The sequence below is a fragment of the Cajanus cajan genome, chromosome 3, assembly GCF_000230855.2.
Source record: "Cajanus cajan strain Asha chromosome 3, NIPB_CcT2T_4, whole genome shotgun sequence".
Classification (NCBI taxonomy): Eukaryota; Viridiplantae; Streptophyta; class Magnoliopsida; order Fabales; family Fabaceae; genus Cajanus; species Cajanus cajan.
In genome coordinates this window covers 64986716-65005200 of record NC_138519.1, presented here as the reverse complement: position 1 = coordinate 65005200, position 18485 = coordinate 64986716, and the positions used below count along the sequence as shown (strand labels likewise).

The window sequence follows — 18485 nt, the reverse complement described above, 5'->3', positions numbered from 1 at the left end:
AATACACTTGCTGAATCAAAAAGTTAACAATGCCTTATTTTGTGACAAAAATGACTCTTTACATTCTTGTACCAAGACCTAGATTTACTCCTGATTTTGTCTCTATCACCCTTCTATTCTCTCTTCTGGTTTCTCCCCCTATTCTCAATAACAAACACTTTTGAATGAGATGAAGTACTATGTGTCTTCCTTTTCATCTCCTCATTAAGCACACCACTCTTTGCCATTTGTAAAGAAACATCACCATTAGGAGCAACATTAATCATGGAAACCTAGAATGTCTCCCATGAATCAGGTTGAGAATTTAATAGGAATAGTCCCTATAAATCTTCATCAAATTTTATACTAACTCCAAATAGTTGATCAAAACATCCTTGAAATTCACTTAGGTGATCTCTAATGAAAGTCCTCTCCTTGTACTTCAAGTCCACAAAATTCTTCGGCCAGTACAATTTATTAGTCACTTATTTAGAAGTATATAAGGACTCAAGCTTATCTTAGAGGGTTCTTGCATGTTCTCATTAGCAATAAAAATTATAGACATTATCATCAACAAATTGTTTGATAAATTCACACACTTATTGATGCTCAAAATCCCATTCTTCATCAGACTTGGATTCTAGCTCATTGGAAGCAAATACAAGAAGATGCAAATTCTTCACAAATAACAAGTCCTTCATCTTTCCCTTGCACATGTGATAATTTTCTCCATTCAAAGAGATTATCTTCGTATGTGCCTCCATTATTCAAGCAAGTCAAACAACCCCTTAACCAAAGAGCTCTGATACCATTCTCATTGGGGAAAACCCAACACAATAACCACTACTAATTGAGAAAGATTAATAACGTAACATAAATTAAATCTCTCTACTTGCAAGAATCTGCAAAGAACACCAACAAAATAGAGCAAAAAAGATAACCCAAACATACAAGAGACACAAATATTTTTAACTTAGAAAACCTCTTAATGTAATGATAAAAACCACGAGTTGTCCAAACAAAAAAAAACTCCACTATGATCAACAAATGGTACAAGAGAGTCTCCAAATAATGCACCAAATAGTGCTTACAATAGGTCAAAGCAAAACTGAGCACAATTGTTTACAATTAAGAAATAAGATGAAAAGCCTTAAAATAGAGCTGTTACTAGAATAAGCTTTTCTCCCACTTCATAATTCCTTTCGAAAATCCAACCATTGAATATGAAACGTCGTGTCATATGAACCTACTACCCAAAAATCATATTTATCTAACGAAAAACGAATCTCTAATTGTAATTCAAAACATGTTGCCCGTGGATATGTAATATGAAATTTTCTTTCTTCTTTTTTCTTTATATTTTGTTTTTGTTTTCTCGAGTTGAGTCACACACACTCTCTCTCTCTCTCAATATATATATATATATATATATATATATATATATATATATATATATTCACTCATATTGAATATGAAATGTTGCATCGTATAAACCTACTGTCCAAAAATCAGCCTTATCCAATGATAAACGAATCTCTAGTTGCAATTCAACAAATGTTGCCCGTGGATATATATGCGATATGTAACTTTCTTTCTTCTCTTTTCTCTATATTTTGTTGTTGTTTTCTCAAATTAAGTCACTCTTTTTATATTCTCTCAAATTGAATATGAAACATCGCGTTATATGAACTTAGCATCCTAAAATCAGCCTTATCCAACGATAAACGAATCTCCAGTTGCAATTCAATAAATATTACCCATTTTGTTGTTATTTTCTCAAATTAAGTCACTCTCTCTCTATCCTAATCTTACTCTTCTCCATTTAGTTAAGTGAGACATAATGGGCTTATACAATCTATATCTATTCTCCATATAGAAAGAAAGTCCAAAACCCAACCATTAGCTCTAAAATTGTCACTTCTCTATCATTTTTTCTTGTTAGAATTTGTTAAATAATTTCCTTGCTAAATGAATGTTGTCAACTGTAAAATGTTGTAAAGAACATACGTATTTGTCAATGATAGAAAATGAGTTTGAATTAGTTTTTTCTTATATATATATATATATATATATATATAGAGAGAGAGAGAGAGAGAGAGTGAGAGAGAGAGAGAGAAAGAAAGAAAGAAATAGAGAGGAGGGATCCGTATACTGAAGGAGTAAGTCTACCTAAACTTACTTCTTTCAATAACTCATGTTTTATAACAAATTTCAATGATCCAACCGTTAAATTTAAAGTTCTTAATGAATATATCAAATTTGCAAATTTTTAAAAAATTTGAAAATCATTTGATACTTCGTTCCATTAATTCAAATCAATATATAAATTGATTTTAGGATTATCCGTCAATTTGAATTAATGAAATGAAGTATCAAATAATTTTCAATTTTTTTTAAAATTTACAGATTTAATCTATGAATTAAGTACTTTAAATTCAACGGTTGGATCGTTAAAATTTGATGTAGAACATAAGTTACTAAACGGAGTATATATATATATATATATATATATATATATATATATATATATATATATATATATATATATATATATATATATATATATATAAGGGGTTATAATAACACCGGTGTAACTTTTAATAAGTGTTACACCGCTCAATAACTTTATATTAAATGTGAATTTTGTAAATTCAACCGTTAGATTGAAAGTTCATATCTCTTAAATCATATATACAAAATTTTATATTAATCCAAGATGATTTGATACTTTATTTTTATAAAACAAAATAGACGTAACATATTCATTTCAAAATATACTAAAATATGAACACTCTGATCACCTTCAAATTTTTTTCAATTTTAACAAAATTTGATATACACATATAAAGTGATATGAACTTTCAATCTAACGGTTGGATTTACAAAATTCACATTTAATATAAAGTTATTGAGTGGTGTAACACTTGGTAAAAGTTACACCGGTGTAATTCTAACCCCCTTCATATATATATATATATATATATATATATATATGAGGAGGGTTCAAACGACACCGGTGTAACTTTTATTAAGTGTTACACCGCTCAATAACTTTATATTAATTGTGAATTTTATAAATCCAACCGTTAGATTGAAAGTTCTTTACTCTTAGATCATATATACAAAATTTTATATTAATCTAAGATGATTTGATACTTCATTCTTATAAAACAAAATTGACGTAATATATTCATTTTAAAATATACTAAAATATGAACACTTTGATTACCCTCAAGTTGTTGTTCAATTTTAACAAAATTTGATATACACATATAAAGTGATATGAACTTTCAATCTAACGGTTGAATTTACAAAATTCACATTTAATATAAAGTTATTGAGCGGTGTAACACTTAGTAAAAGTTACACCGGTGTCGTTTGAACTCTCCTATATATATATATATATATATATATATATATATATATATATATATATATATATATATATATATATATATATATATATATATATATATATATATATATATATATATATATATATTATATGGGGAAGGATCCTTTTACTCCAGGAGTAAGTCTATCGAGACTTACTCCGTTCAATAATAACTCATGTTCTATATTAAATTTTAACGATCCAACCATTCAATTTAAAGTTCTTAATTCATAGATCAAATCTACAAATTTTTAAAAAATTTGAAAATCATTTGATACTTTGTTTCATTAATTCGAATCAATGTTTAAAATGATTTTATGATTATCCGTCAATTTGAATTAATGAAATGAAGTATCAAATGATTTTCAAATTTTCTAAACATTTGCATATTTGATCTATGCATTAAGAACTTTAAATTGAACGGTTTGATCGTTGAAATTTGATGTAGAACATGAATTATTGAATAGAGTAAGTCTCGGTAGACTTACTCCCCTCCTCATATTATATATATATATATATATATATATATATATATATATATATATATATATATATATATAGAGAGAGAGAGAGAGAGAGAGAGAGAGAGAGAGGAAGGTTACAATAATACCAGTGTAACTTTTACTAAGTATTACACCGTTCAATAACTTCATATTAAATGTGAATTTTGTAAATCTAACTGTTAGATTGAAAGTTCTTTATTCTTATATCATATATACAAAATTTTATATTAATCCAAGATAATTTGATACTTCATTCTTATAAAACAAAATTGATGTAATTTATACATTTTAAAATATACTAAAATATTTCTTCAAAAAAAAAATATACTAAAATATAAATACTTGGATTACCTTCAAGTTGTTGTTCAATTTTAACAAAATTTAATATATACATATAAAGTAATATGAACTTTCAATCTAACGGTTGGATTTACAAAATTCATATTTAATATAAAGTTATTGAGTTGTGTAATATTTAGTAAAAATTACACCAGTATTATTATAACCATCATCATATATATATATATATATATCATAATTTTATGTTGATTTTCTTTTTAGGAAAGTCTAATTCAGAACACATTTTTAATTTTTAAAATTGGATATTCTACTGGATGCTTCAAAACATAATTTTAATATTTCGAAACAAAATTTTTTAACATTTCAAATCGATGTGTTCTGGATTGGAAAATGTTGAAGTGAGAGTGTTTATGAAATTCTAAAAAATGACGGGTGCAAGAAGCAAATGCTTGCTCATGTTCGATAAATTTGGGCCGCACATTAAGCCTGGTAGAGTGGGCTTTCTTCACTTCCCTTTTTGCCCATAGTTATATCATTCTTTCTTTCTTCTATATCACTTCTACAAATTTAGGTTTTGATTGTATTAAAACACTATGCTAAAATTAAATTTTAAAAGATTATTTATTTAATATATTTTATAATTAAAATTGAAAATATTTCCTAAAATTAAAATTCCAAAACATTTTACAATTAAGAAAAAAGAGTGGTGCGTAAACCATTGATTTAACTGTACAATATTTTGCAATGTCTGGCCTATAAGGTTGCTTTGGACCAAAGAAAAACAAAACAAAAAAAGAGTCAAACGTTGCTTCGTGACACTTGTTCAGTTTACATCTATTATTAGATTATTGATTTATGTCACCTAATATATGAATCCACTGAAATCATGTTGTGTCCCATTTCACTACTTCCACGCCCCAAAAGCACTTTTACTTTCTCTAACTTTCTCTGCAACTACAACTACAAGGTATGTTTCATCACCAAATATGCAATGGGCATGGTGAAAATTCGTGCATGTCAAAATCATTTAAGAAAATTATCTGCTTTTTGTTTGTTTTGACTAGAGAAAAACTTTCTTACATGCGATTAGGAAATCTATTCTTGAACAGAAGATGAAGGATCCTCACTTTTTTATTTGTTAGTGGTATATGATTATCTTGTGAACCCTGAATCCTTTAAGTATGTGGCATGATACATGAACTAGAGTGAATTTCTTGTTGAACTGAGTTTTAGTTTGTTCTATTCTTCACTTTGAAGATTTGGTTGTGTTTGTGATTGGTTCTTGGAATATCTTCTGCTTAGCATATAGTTGGAATGGCACGATCTTCACTGGATGAGATATCAGACACGGGTGCATTTGTGAGATCTGCTTCCACATTCAGAAATTGGATTTCAAGGGATTCGAATTCGCAATTTCCACCAGAATCAGGGAGGTATCATCTCTATGTATCATATGCTTGTCCTTGGGCTTCCAGGTGCCTTGCTTACTTGAATATCAAAGGACTTAACAAAGCCATCAGTTTCTCGGTTAGTTAGTAGCTTTCATGCAGAAAATTTTTCAATTAGAATAATTGTTTAGTTCTTCGCCTAATTTCATATCCTGCATGTTTGATGAATGATCAGGCAGTCAAACCCGTGTTTGAAAGAACAAAGGAATCAGATGAATATAAGGGGTGGGTTTTTCCTGATTCAGAAACTGAGGTGCCTGGAGCTGAACCTGATAGGTTGAATGGAGCAAAGAGTATTAGGGAACTTTATGAAATTGCAAGTGAAAACTACACTGGAAAGTACACAGTTCCTGTATGTGAATATACACTGCCTTCTCTCTTGGTTTTTATGAATTACTTTGTTGGATAGATGTTTATTGGCAACTGATGGATTTTGATCCACACAGGTTCTGTGGGATAAGAAACTCAAGACAATTGTTAACAACGAGAGCTCAGAGATAATACGAATGTTTAATACTGAATTCAACAATATTGCAGAAAACCCCTCCTTGGACTTGTATCCCGCTGATTTAAAAGCCCAAATTGATAATATCAATGAGTGGATATATGATAGTATAAATAATGGTGTTTATAAATGTGGGTTTGCAAAGAAGCAAGAACCATACAATGAGGTAGGTAGCTATTTTTAATATCTTCGGCAACATTAGTACTTTAATGTTTACATTTGTTTAAAAAAAAACTGTGCTCAGGTGATTGCAACTGTTAACTTGGCCCTACTTTTCTGCAGGCTGCGAGACAATTGTATGAAGCTTTGGACAAATGTGAAAATATATTAAGCAAGCAACGCTATATATGTGGCAACACACTTACTGAAGCAGACATTCGTTTGTTTGTCACTCTCATTAGATTTGATGAGGTAAAGTGTGTGTGTGTGTGTGTGTGTTATAGGGCATTTGTTATTGACATTTGAAAATATCTTTTGTGCTTTTCTGTTACTTATATTATGCAAACCATTCTTGATACAACACAAGAATGAAAGCAGAGAAACAAAGCAAATAAATAAATTTAGAATTATGTTTATTCACTGCATTGCTCCCTTTTATAGAGTTGAAACATGTTTGGAAGAACGAAAATATCTTGCTAAGAACGAGCCATATCTGACACATTTAAAGTATTTCCTAAGGACATCTAACAGATTCCTAATATCAAGCAATAATAAAATTAAGTATTTCCTAAAGATTTGGTCCAATGACCAATTATCCAGCAATCTTTCCAAAGCACTCCTAACTCTAAGACATGATTCCAACAACTATGTACTCAAAGAAGCATAACATTGAGTAAGAGCCTCCTTTTAGAGCTCAAATTTAAATCAAATCACAGGTAGACCTTAATTAGTGAGTACATAGCTGGAGTCTCCCTTGGTTTTAAGACTATCTTTCATGTAAAAATATGTAGTTTGTCCTGTCAAATTTCATTTATATCTTAAAATTAGAAACTCATTTTTCTATCCTGGGCCTGGAATTTTACAAAGTTATGCCAGAGTTCTAACAAATGAAAATCTCTAATATTTTCCATATCAATGCACCGGAGTCTTCCAAATGCAAACAGAAAAAGAAAAAATTAAATTTTCCATAGTTCAGAATAGTCGTTTTTCCCTTTTATGTTTTTGGTGTAAAATAAATCATCGCATGATTGGTGATCTTATTATTAAGGTAACTTCTGATGTCATGTTCTCTTTTGCTTTCCTATTTTGGGACTCATTTTGCAATATATCCATTCCAATGTTCTGACTGTTGAGTAATTGGCCTTTGTTATAATTTTAGGTTTATGCAGTTCACTTTAAGTGCAACAAGAAGCTGCTGCGTGAATACCCGAATCTTTTCAATTACACTAAAGACATTTTCCAAATCCCTGGCATTAGCAGCACAGTGAACATGGAACATATAAAATTGCATTACTATGGAAGTCATCCTTCTATCAATCCATTTGGGGTGGTTCCTGTGGGGCCAAATATTGATTATTCTGCTGCTCATGACAGAGAAAGGTTTTCAGCATAGATGGTTTATTTGTATAATTGTAAAAGATTTATGAGAAATTTTCTGTATCTTCCAAGTAAATTGTTTTGTTGAAAATTTCAGAAACTACAGTCCTTTGTTGACAAACATAATTTCAAAATAAACTGACAGGTGTGTGCGTCAGTTAATGTGTGTACTTATAATGTAAGAATTTCTTCTGTGATTGACCTTCATTGATTTTCATGTTTGTTAAAACTGCTTGAATTGTAGCTAGACACATCAAGATCACATCTATACGGTGTTGGAAGTTGAGATCAACATGTTAGCGTGTTGGATCTCGTGTAGGCTGATTGTTTTGGGTCTAACAGAAAATGATAAAAGTGAGAGAAAGTGAAAGTGATGGAAACTTTTAGGAGGGAACTCGGAACAGAGATTCATCTGAAAAGATTGTTATATTATCAAATGTTTCTTTTTTCATTATTATTATTTTTTATTATTATGCTAAATAAGGATGGCTAAAAACTCAAACTAGAAATCATGAAAGAAAAGTACAGCAGAAATATCTACAAGCATAGGAAAATAAATTTTAAAAGGAGGAGATTCATAAACATAAATGGTGATATAATGAAAAGTGTTATTTTGTTCCTTATTTTTTATCCCAATTCTTACTTTTCTTGTCTTTCTGCTATTTGTATAATTTTATGGTATGAAAATATTTTCTATGGTTATACTATCAAATGTTAAGATTATTGTAGACTATCACAGAACCTAAAAGTGGAAAGAATGTTTTAGTCAGACCATGTGCAAGATAATGAACATATTGGGCCAGTACATGGTGACATCGCTGAGTAGGAAACTAGTTTATTACATCGAACGAATTTTTGAATAAAATTATAATTTGAGTTGACGTATCTTGTATAATTCTTGTTGATTCTTAACTAAAACTCACTTTTTATTCCGACTCTAATATATTTTAAAAATTTATTTTTAATTAAAATAATGTTTAAATATGTTTTTAGTTTCTCAAATTGGGTAATTCAATTTTTGGTCCCTCAAATTTAAAATTGTTGTTTTTAGTCCCTGTAATGTCAAAAAATCTTATTTTAATCTTATATTTAAATTTTGTTAAGAAATTTATCAAATATTATTGCATAAAATCTACCTATTAACATTTCTATCAGTGAAAATATTACACTAAATCCGGTTGATGTTGCATAACTGTATTAATTAGTCACTTTCAAATATATTATTGGTGTCCTAAGGGACTAAAATAAGATTTTTGAAAATTACAGGGACTAAAAACAACAATTTTAAATTTGAGGGACTAAAAACAAATTTGTCTTAAATTTGAGGAACTAACACATATTTAAGCCTTAAAATAATTTTAAAGTGAAACATCTTGTAAAAAAATTTTCTTTAATTTTATTTTCTTACCAGCCATAAAAAAATTATTAGAAAGAATCATCTTCTTGCAAAAGATTTTTTTATTGCAGATTTACGTAAGAATACAAAATAAGCAAAAAAAAAAATATAATTTATTTTTGTTTTAACAAATTTTTTAGACAATAGAAACTAATGAAAAGTTTCTTTAATTCCATTGTAAAATATTTTCTTTTTCGTTCTTTCTCTGTTATAAGTGTTGTCAAAGCCTATATATATTTCTCTCTCCTGAAGAGAAAGCACGTCTCTCGTCACTGCCTTCTTTACATGTCGTTGCTAGCGATTTCTCAGGTTTTCTTTCATTAATTCCATAACTGATTTCTCTCTTTATTCCATTATTATTACATGCAAGATAACAAGGCGCATTATCTCTTCTTAACACCTTGCAAAATGTGTAAAACTTTATGATCCTAAGACCAATTATCTTGTTCTTCATGGAGGAGCCTTCAGGGCCTGGTGTTGCTACAAAAATATACCACTTCTTATGCAAGAAAATGCTTATGACGTAACTGCCTTCAAGAACTTCCTAAAGAAGAAAAGTGATAATTTTATTACTTTCCAATTTTTTAACTAATGGCTTGTTCTATTCTATCTTTATTATTAGAATATTAAATATGCTTTAGTATTCCTAGAATTTTTTAGATTTTCAATCTTGGTCCTTGAACAAATATTTTACTAGTTTTAGTTCATAAATTTTTGTTGATTTTTACTTGTAGTTCCTAAACTTTTCTTCCTGTTAATATCTTTGGTCAATGACAGTATGATTTTTTTGATGTACTTACTCTCCTTATTCTTCCATAGTTGAGGTCGTTTTACCTGTATTTATATATCTTGTTTGCACGAACGGTTCCATTGCACTTTAATATCCCACTTATTTTGATGATTTCATAAACAGAAAAGGTATATCTGATTTGTTGGTGGTGGAATGGTGAGCTCTAGTACCAATCCCTTCAATGAAGAGATAGCCATTAGGAGGAGGATCAATAGCATGTAAATATTTTTCTTTCCCATTTTATCTTCCTTGATTGCTTCGTATATATGATGTGAAATACTAGATATGCCATGTCTCTGTTGGTTTCATCTTATATGAAAACGATACAAATGCATTTAACTTGTAACAGTATAGTCCAGCAGAATTTTCAGGATAAATTATGTGTTATTTTTTGTTCTGGATGAAAACATTATTGAAGTTGCAATAGCTAGCGAAATTTATACATTACTACAGTGTAATTTTTGTTGGGTAGTTTTTATTTAGTTTCTTTTCTTTTTGGGTGTTTAGTGTCAATTGTGTGCTTATCATATGACTGTACTATTTCACTGCCAATTTTCTCACTTTGGGGGCCATGTTACATTAAACTCATTCAATTTTTGGTTTCTGCTTACTTGGACTGGAAATTTATAGATTCAATAAACGTCAGGATGATTTTCCATCTTTGAAAGTATACAATGATTACAAGGAGGAAGTAGAGGTCATGAGTAAGCCTATATGATTGTGATGACATGTGTTTCACTTGATAATTTTGCTTTCTATTTTGATAATTTCCCCCCTTGCAGTCCTTAACTTGACTGAAGGAATAGATGTTGCTGCTATTGAGGAAAAGATTGCTAAATACCAGGAAGAAAATGCTGAACAAATAAATATTAATCATGCCCGAGAGGTACTTTTGATATTGATCTTTTAGTTGGTTCAGTCTCTTCGATGAATCCATTCATAAAATTGTTATGCAACTACTGATTTCCTGCAATATATTTCAATGTGTTGTTATGCTGATAATAATTAAACAGGCTGAAGAATTAGCTGTAGCTTTAGCATCATGCAAGGGACAACCTGACCAAACTAATAATGACATGGTGAGCATCAGATTTCTGTTGCCTATTTTTATTATTTTATTAAGATTATTTTTACACTCAATCAGTTGAACATAATTGAGCTAGGCCTATTATTTGAGATGAATTTATTCAATTATGTCATGTTACTTCCTCTGGTAGAATTTAACTTTTACTAGCATGTAACTGATTATGGATATAACTACTTCCTCAGTTTCATATGTGAAAGTCAATATTTGTTTTTTCCTTAAATCAGAATTTGGTGGACTTTTTGTCTGCGTCTTGACAGATTGAAACCCAATAATAATAATAATAATAATATAAAAAAAAGATCCCAATCAGATTTTTTAAATCAACACTTGTAGTTGTAGTTGTTAGGCAAGATAGAGAAAATGAAGCAGCATTATCATTACTTAACAAGCTCTAGGACATTGAGAGTACATGTATATTGAATTTCTGATGGTACATTTGAGGAGGATTTTACAGCCGATGGAATGCCAGAATGAAATGGTCTTATTGAGGCTGCCAAGGTTGCAGCCTTTTGGGAAGCATATGGTTAAAGATTTTCATCCTGGAAGACTCTCATTGATTTGTATTTATAATTTGTTTGGATAAACTTTTTTTCAGAAGTACTTCTAGAAGAGAAAAATAGGAAACAAAATTGAAATAAACTTTTTCATAAACAAAGTTAACTTACACATAAGTTCAAAATAAGATTTTGAATAATATAATATGAAAAAACTTCTACAAATTAATTTATGAATAAGCTAATTTTAATTTATAAAAAACTTCATTTCATTTTTTCTATTTAATCTTCTCTTCTTAAAGTGCCTATGAAAAGTTTACCCTAAGAGGTCCTTAGTACCAACAAAACTTTTGGTTGAAGCCTTGTACTATGTGCTAAGTTGCTTGTTAAATGACTTCTCTGTGTTTTGTTTGAATATCTAGTTTGTGCTGCCTAGTGATGGAGTAGATTGCAGAATATTATGCAACTATGCAAAAGATTAACTTAGTCTACTCTCGTGACAGGGTGCAAGTGAAAAGTCTGAAGCAGGATTTGGTGTTGATCCTCAAGGACAAAATGCACGTACATTTCCAGGAGGAAATCCTAGACCCTCAAGCTCTGGCCCACAACCGATACCACTTGCATGGGACGACATCTTTATACACTCTGATGATGATGAGGAAACAAAGAGGTTGAAGAGGCTAAGAGCAAACGCTGCAGGATGGAGTACAGAAATCACAAGGAAGAGGGCACTTGAAGAAGCTTTTGGAAGCATGTGGGCTAGTTGACTTGAGAGGTGAGACACATTGTCATTCATGGATGGTGAATATTCTTGTTTCTAATGGTGCACATAATTTCTTAAATTCTAAGGGCATGCAAATTCCAGTGTTAGGTTATAAACATACATATGAATATTCTGGTGCAAAAGGTGTACAATGAAAGATTCCTTACATTTTTGTTTGCTCAACCTTACTCCATGTACTTTACACAATTTTAAGTTTTAGTTCTTGTATAAAAATTTTGTAAATTTTTGTTAGAGCAAGATAAAAAATTGTAAGTCTTAGTTGATTTTTTAAATAGAGGAGAGAATATTAAGAAAATTATCTCCTATTAAACACAAACAATTATCTTATACAAAAGTGAATTTAAAAACTTTTATTCGAAGAGAAATTTTTAGAAATATTTTTAACTTCTTATCTAATTGTCTTTTTATCATAATTAATTATGAATTAAATTTCAATATTTATTAAAAAAATTTAAATATAATTTATATATTTAAACATACTATTTATTTGTATATACAATTTATTATAAATTTTAGTTATATATAATAAATATTTGATTTTTGTATAATACAAGTTAAAATACTAATTAATAAATCATAAATAAACAAAATGAGATTACGGGAGAGTTTGAAGAAAAGTTAGATAAAGAAAAAGATTTAAAAAAAATCCTTTATTTTAAGCTCACACATTTAGTTAATAAATTTTTCCAATAAAAGTCAATGTCTTAAGTTGATTTTATAAATCTTTGTAGAAATCTAAAACAAGGAGTTTTGGGTGAGATTATATGATAGAGTATATCTTTTGACTTTTGAGAGAGATAAATTTAAGAGTTTATCCAATATATTTGGGAGATTATTGATAATGTATTTCATTATTATTATTACAGTAAAATGTTTTTTTTTTATCAATTCATTGTGATTTAAGTGTGAAAAAGTTAGATACAACCATTTTTGGTTTTGTATTACGCAATTTTATTTGTTATATTTCTTAACATTGGATCTTATACCCACATTTTACTTGATGATTAGTTTTTTAATTGATTTTGTTAATGATGTGACTAATTTGACTAACGATATAACAATAATGTGAATGGCATGTGAAGATTATGCGGCCAGAAATTAATCATTTAGTCCTTATAGATGATACTACTGTGGAAATTAGTTTTTATAGATGACATTATTTTATGAATTAGTAGTTAATCAAGAAATTGATATTTTAATATTGATTATGAAATAAATTATATTGAAAAGAGAATATTTATTTTAATAAATATTTCGTTCTAATATTATAATTATAAATTATAAATTAGTTTTATGAAAATAAAATGCAAGTTGTATTGTCTTTATTCCATTTCTTAATACAAAATGGTTCGTATTGTAACGACTTGTCGTGGCCGTCACATTACGAAATAACACTACACACTACTGGAATATATATATTAAAATAGTATAATAAAATATTTACAACACAAGTTGCTAATCAAGCAACCAACAACAATCAATTATATATAAAAAAGTATGCTACTATAAGGTAGCCTAAAAAAAATATTCATCTCCAGGCACCTCCTGTGATCTCTAGCAGTTATCTCCTAGTCTATCCATGCCCTGCTCCCATACAACGTATGATCATTGCAGTCCAAACCACATGGAAACATGCAAGGGTAAGCTAGAGACAATAAACAACTCATAAATATCAAATATGCAACATAAAAACTATATAATCATCTTCACATCCGACACAAAAGACAAACAACACATATATTACACATCTTTCAACAACACATGTTTAAAACAGCTTACAACATAACAACACTATCATCATTCTCAACAAGGTCAACATACAACACAATCACATTTTAACAACATAACAACATAGATACAACTTTTATCAACAACAAATCAATTCATCAACAACTTATGCATCGTCACGCATTTCAACTCGGAGATCTCCAACAACTGAGGTTGAGTAGTCTAGGTAGCATAAACCCTACCGAATCTAGCGTTTGACCTATCTTAACTAGGTCAGGTATAGAACAGCGTTAGGAACTCTGAAGAGAACCAGGTATAGACAACTATGGGCGATTGCTCAGGTGTGCCACTTAGACTCAGAGGTCTAGTACTACTGTCAGGACAGAAGGGTTTGGGTATGAGCCTACCACGGCCTTGGCTAGCATCACCAATCCACATATGGAGTTGGCCCACCCACTATCCTCCAAGTACCACGCACCCTTCAAGGCCTAGTCAAAGACTACATCTCTAACTAGATACCTTACTCAAATTGGTCATTCAACCATGACATGGATCGACTACTTCCATGTTGCCCACACAGTACTAAGGGATTCAACTTTAAAACAACTTTCAACTTATCTCCTTAGTACTATGTATCTCAACATAGGACATATATCTTCACCATATGTCCCCAACTTTTTAACTTTACAACAATAGACACCATAACAACTTTACAACAATAAACATCTGGCCGCTTGTAATCGGTATAGCTAGGCCTGACCCCTATACCGTGGTTGCTTTGTACACGTGTGCCTCGACCTTGCCCACACACGGGATCAACTAAGTCTTAGAGGAGAACAACACAACGTCCACTCCAAGGGATAACTTCCCAACGAGGGTTTTTCAACAAATTGGGCTCTTAGAGCACCACAACTATCTCAATCCACACAATGGGATGAGCAACTTCGAAAACATCTCCCCTAATCCTAGTGATCAACAACTCATCATCACAGCTTAATCAGCTTAACAACTTAAACAACATACAACTTTTCAACTCATCATATCAATCAACATTCAACTTGAACAACATAGTTTATCAGCACAACAACTCATCAACATTGTTTAACAACACATCTAAACAACTCAACAACTCATTTCAACTTTAAACAACACAATATTAGCTCAACTCATAATTTACAACTCAATCATCACAAGATAATCTCTTTTCAACACATGACACAACATACAACTTTATAGCAACATACAACTCTCCTCTAACAACTTAACAACACAGTCTACTAATAACATCTATATAAATTTCAACATATTTACACACTTCACGTCATGCTTCTCACAACTCACAATATTATCATCATGTACTTCACAACTTTCAACTATATCATTTCATTTACATCCCATCTCCATCATGAAAGCATCACCAACAACATCATTAATAAATATTTAATCATATATTAGCAACTCACAACATTTTCACCTTGTAACACAACTCATATACAACCAACAAATTTACAATCTAGCTTCCCTTACCTGAAGATTGGTTTTAAAAGCCAAGAATTTGAAAGGAAGAAGAAGAAGAAATATCCTCCAAAACTTGACTCTTGAACTTCAACTCTCCAAAAATAGTTTTCTAGTCCAGAGTCCTTCTCTCTAGAACTTCTCTCTAAACCTCCATTTTCCTCAACTGCCCACAACCTCTATTTATAGAAGTCTGAACTGGCCAGAATGGCCCGTTCCAAATTCGGAACGGCCTGTTCTAAGCTCCTTCATCATGTGTAAAATTCACATGCAGAATGACCCATTCTGAAACTAGAACGGCCCGTTCTGGCACGTCTTGTAACGACCCAACTAGTCACTACACGCGGCACAGCACACCAGAAACATCAGACAGATAGAACAAGTATATAATATAGGATCTAGAATATATATATATATATATATATATATATATATATATATATATATATATATATATACAAGGTCCCAATCCGACTAGAGTTAGTGTGTACATCAAAATACAACAAAGCTACTCTACTCGGTAACTAAAACAACAAAAAGATCCAAATCAGATCAGCTTCGTCTGTCAGCTACAGACTCACCATCAGCCACCAACCTATCCCTGCTCTGCTCCCATACATAGTATGATCATTGCACTCCAAACACCATGGAGACAACAAAGGGTAAGCTAATGTAAAGAAATCAACATACATATATAAATATGTGAATAGAAAACATCTACAGCTATCAGCACATCCGCACAGCTTATATTACACCACAACAATTCAGCAATATCAGCACCGCTCAGCGACTATAACAGCACCACAATAGTAGCTAACAGCAGCACCGACATAGCGGCTATAACAGCACCACAATAGTGGCTATAACAGCATCGACATAACGGCTATAACAGCACCACAATAGTGGCTATAACAGCACCGACATAGCGGCTATAACAGCACCACAATAGTGGCTATAACAGCACCGACTTAGCGGCTAAAACAGCACCACCATAGTGGCCATACACAGCATACATCTAAACAGCTCACAGCACAGCACATCAATATACAGCACAGCACAGCAAATCAGCATACAACACAGCTAAGTAGTATTCAACACAGCCTACTACTCACAACTTAGCTCATCATTCTAGAGCACAACAATATCATGTAATACAACATTTAAAATCATCCATAACAGCCCAGTTCAGCATAGCTATATTCATCTATTTCAGCTTAACAACAATTTTCAGCTTAACTCAGCATTAAACATCATCTATCTAAGATTTCAGCAAGGTTTAACAGCTATTGACATACAAATCATCATCATCATACGCGCCCAGCGCACTCATGGTCGCGCCTGGCATGGCACAACTAGAGAGCACCAGGGGCCAGCGCGCCCGGCGCAAGGGTACTCGCGCCCGGCGTGACCCAACCAGAGAGCTCAAGGCTCTCACACGCCTGGCGTAATATTAATTGCGCCCAGCGCAAGCCCAGGCAGAGACTCTAAGGAGTCTCACGCGCCTGGCGTGGCCTAACCCGCGCCCAGCGTGGGGAAGGCAGAGACCTACCAAGGTCTCGCGCCCAACGCAATTCGAATTGCGCCTGGCGCCCTCATGGTAGAGACTCCCAAGGAGCCTCCGCACCCAGCGAGTCTAAACATGCGCCTAGCGCGGCATCAGAAGTCCCAAAACATTCCACAACTGGTATCGTGCTCGGCGCAGCTCAAGTCACGCCCAGCGGGAGCCAACCAGAGGCTCTCGTTCTCAAACTCGCCCGGCGCACACACCCTTGCACCCGGCGGGCTTTCCTAAACAGAGCCTCCTGGTGGTCACGTGCCCGGTGCGAAGAATAGCGCCCAGCGCGAAACTCAGCAGTAACTTCCCCAAGTTCGAAAATTTGCCAAAACCTGCAAGAATCAACAGAAAATCCACATGCAATCCAGGCAAAAGTTACCATTTTCATCAAACCACAATAAAAATGCCTCATTTTTGACATGCAATCACAAACCATCAAAAAACCCCAAATTCCCTCAAAACTCCATTTTCAGCAACCTCAGCTCAAATGTATCAATCAAATCAAACCATCAAGGAGTTCCTAGAACTCGTTTTCAACCAAACACAGCAAAAGACTAACTTCCCTTACCTCGGTTCAAGAAATCCGAGCTTCGGGAAGAAAACAACGAGAGGAAGATGAAGAAGAGCTTGAGCAAACACGAAAGGAGAAGAGAGAACTCCGAACACCAGTGATGAGTCATTATTTTCCCTTATTTTCTTACCTTTCTGTGCTTATCTTAATCTCTGATTTGTGCTTAATTGTTTATATTCTGCACTGTTTTCTATTTGGGCTTTAATTGGACCGGTAATTCATATTTTAACTAAATTGAATTTTCTGGATCTTATTATCCCAATTTTTATTTTCAGGGCAATTTAATAATTATTTGGGCTTGGAATAAATTTTTGGACTTCAAGAAGATCTGCCACATCACATGCCATGTCACCATTGCACCACTTATGCCATATCAGCATTTTATTTTCTTTTTCGTTTATTTTTATTGTATTTTCGGGTCAGACCAGTGGGGGCCCATTTTTACACTCTATTAGGGTTTTTCTAGGAAAAGGAGCAGCTACCCACATGCAGACTTGATGTGACCACGTTGCTGTCGCTCTTCGAACTTTGTTTTTTTTTTCGTTTTCTGCTGGTGGCTCTTTGTTCTTCACGTTTTCTGGTTGATCTTCCTCTTGTATCTGAACATTCACGTTTTGCTATTGTTATTCACGTTTTGTATTCTGTTCCTGCTTCCATTTTCGTTTTCTTCTTCCTCTTCTCTGTTACGTTTTGCTTGCATTGCTGTTGCCACTTTCATGTTTTCTTCTATTTTCGTTTCTGTTGCTATTTTAATGGAGGGCTAAACCCCAGGGTTTGGGCCCTTGGACAGAATGCAATCCTCTGAAAGAGGTTCTCTGTGCGTTGCATTTCTGCTCCGCTTGATCCTCCCTTGTGGGATCTCTGTTCTGAGGCGTTCAACATCTGAGCCATGCTTAATGA

At 32.1% G+C, this 18485-nt stretch overlaps 2 protein-coding genes across 5 annotated transcripts; both read left to right on the top strand.

Moving 5' to 3' along the window:
* Positions 1-4984: 4984 nt before the first annotated feature.
* Positions 4985-7872, top strand: LOC109805829 (uncharacterized). 2 transcript variants are annotated; one of them, XM_020368054.3, is made up of 6 exons: positions 4985-5143; positions 5479-5703; positions 5800-5976; positions 6071-6295; positions 6412-6540; positions 7448-7872. In XM_020368054.3, the coding sequence occupies exons 1-6, from the start codon at positions 5063-5065 to the stop codon at positions 7679-7681; spliced, it is 1071 nt and encodes a 356-aa protein (XP_020223643.1). In that variant the 5' UTR covers positions 4985-5062; the 3' UTR covers positions 7682-7872. The 2 variants fall into 2 exon arrangements, with proteins under 2 accessions (XP_020223643.1, XP_020223644.1); XM_020368055.3 differs by having other exon boundaries at positions 5004-5143; positions 5486-5703.
* Positions 7873-9125: 1253 nt separating this feature from the next.
* LOC109805734 (uncharacterized) lies at positions 9126-12378 on the top strand. 3 transcript variants are annotated; one of them, XM_020367915.3, is made up of 6 exons: positions 9128-9370; positions 9975-10069; positions 10482-10555; positions 10634-10737; positions 10865-10930; positions 11936-12378. In XM_020367915.3, the coding sequence occupies exons 2-6, from the start codon at positions 10005-10007 to the stop codon at positions 12197-12199; spliced, it is 573 nt and encodes a 190-aa protein (XP_020223504.2). In that variant the 5' UTR covers positions 9128-9370; positions 9975-10004; the 3' UTR covers positions 12200-12378. The 3 variants fall into 3 exon arrangements, with proteins under 3 accessions (XP_082927210.1, XP_020223504.2, XP_082927211.1); XM_083071085.1 differs by lacking the exon at positions 9128-9370 and adding an exon at positions 9419-9618; XM_083071084.1 differs by lacking the exon at positions 9975-10069 and having other exon boundaries at positions 9126-9370; positions 10498-10555.
* The last annotated feature ends 6107 nt before the right edge of the window (positions 12379-18485 follow it).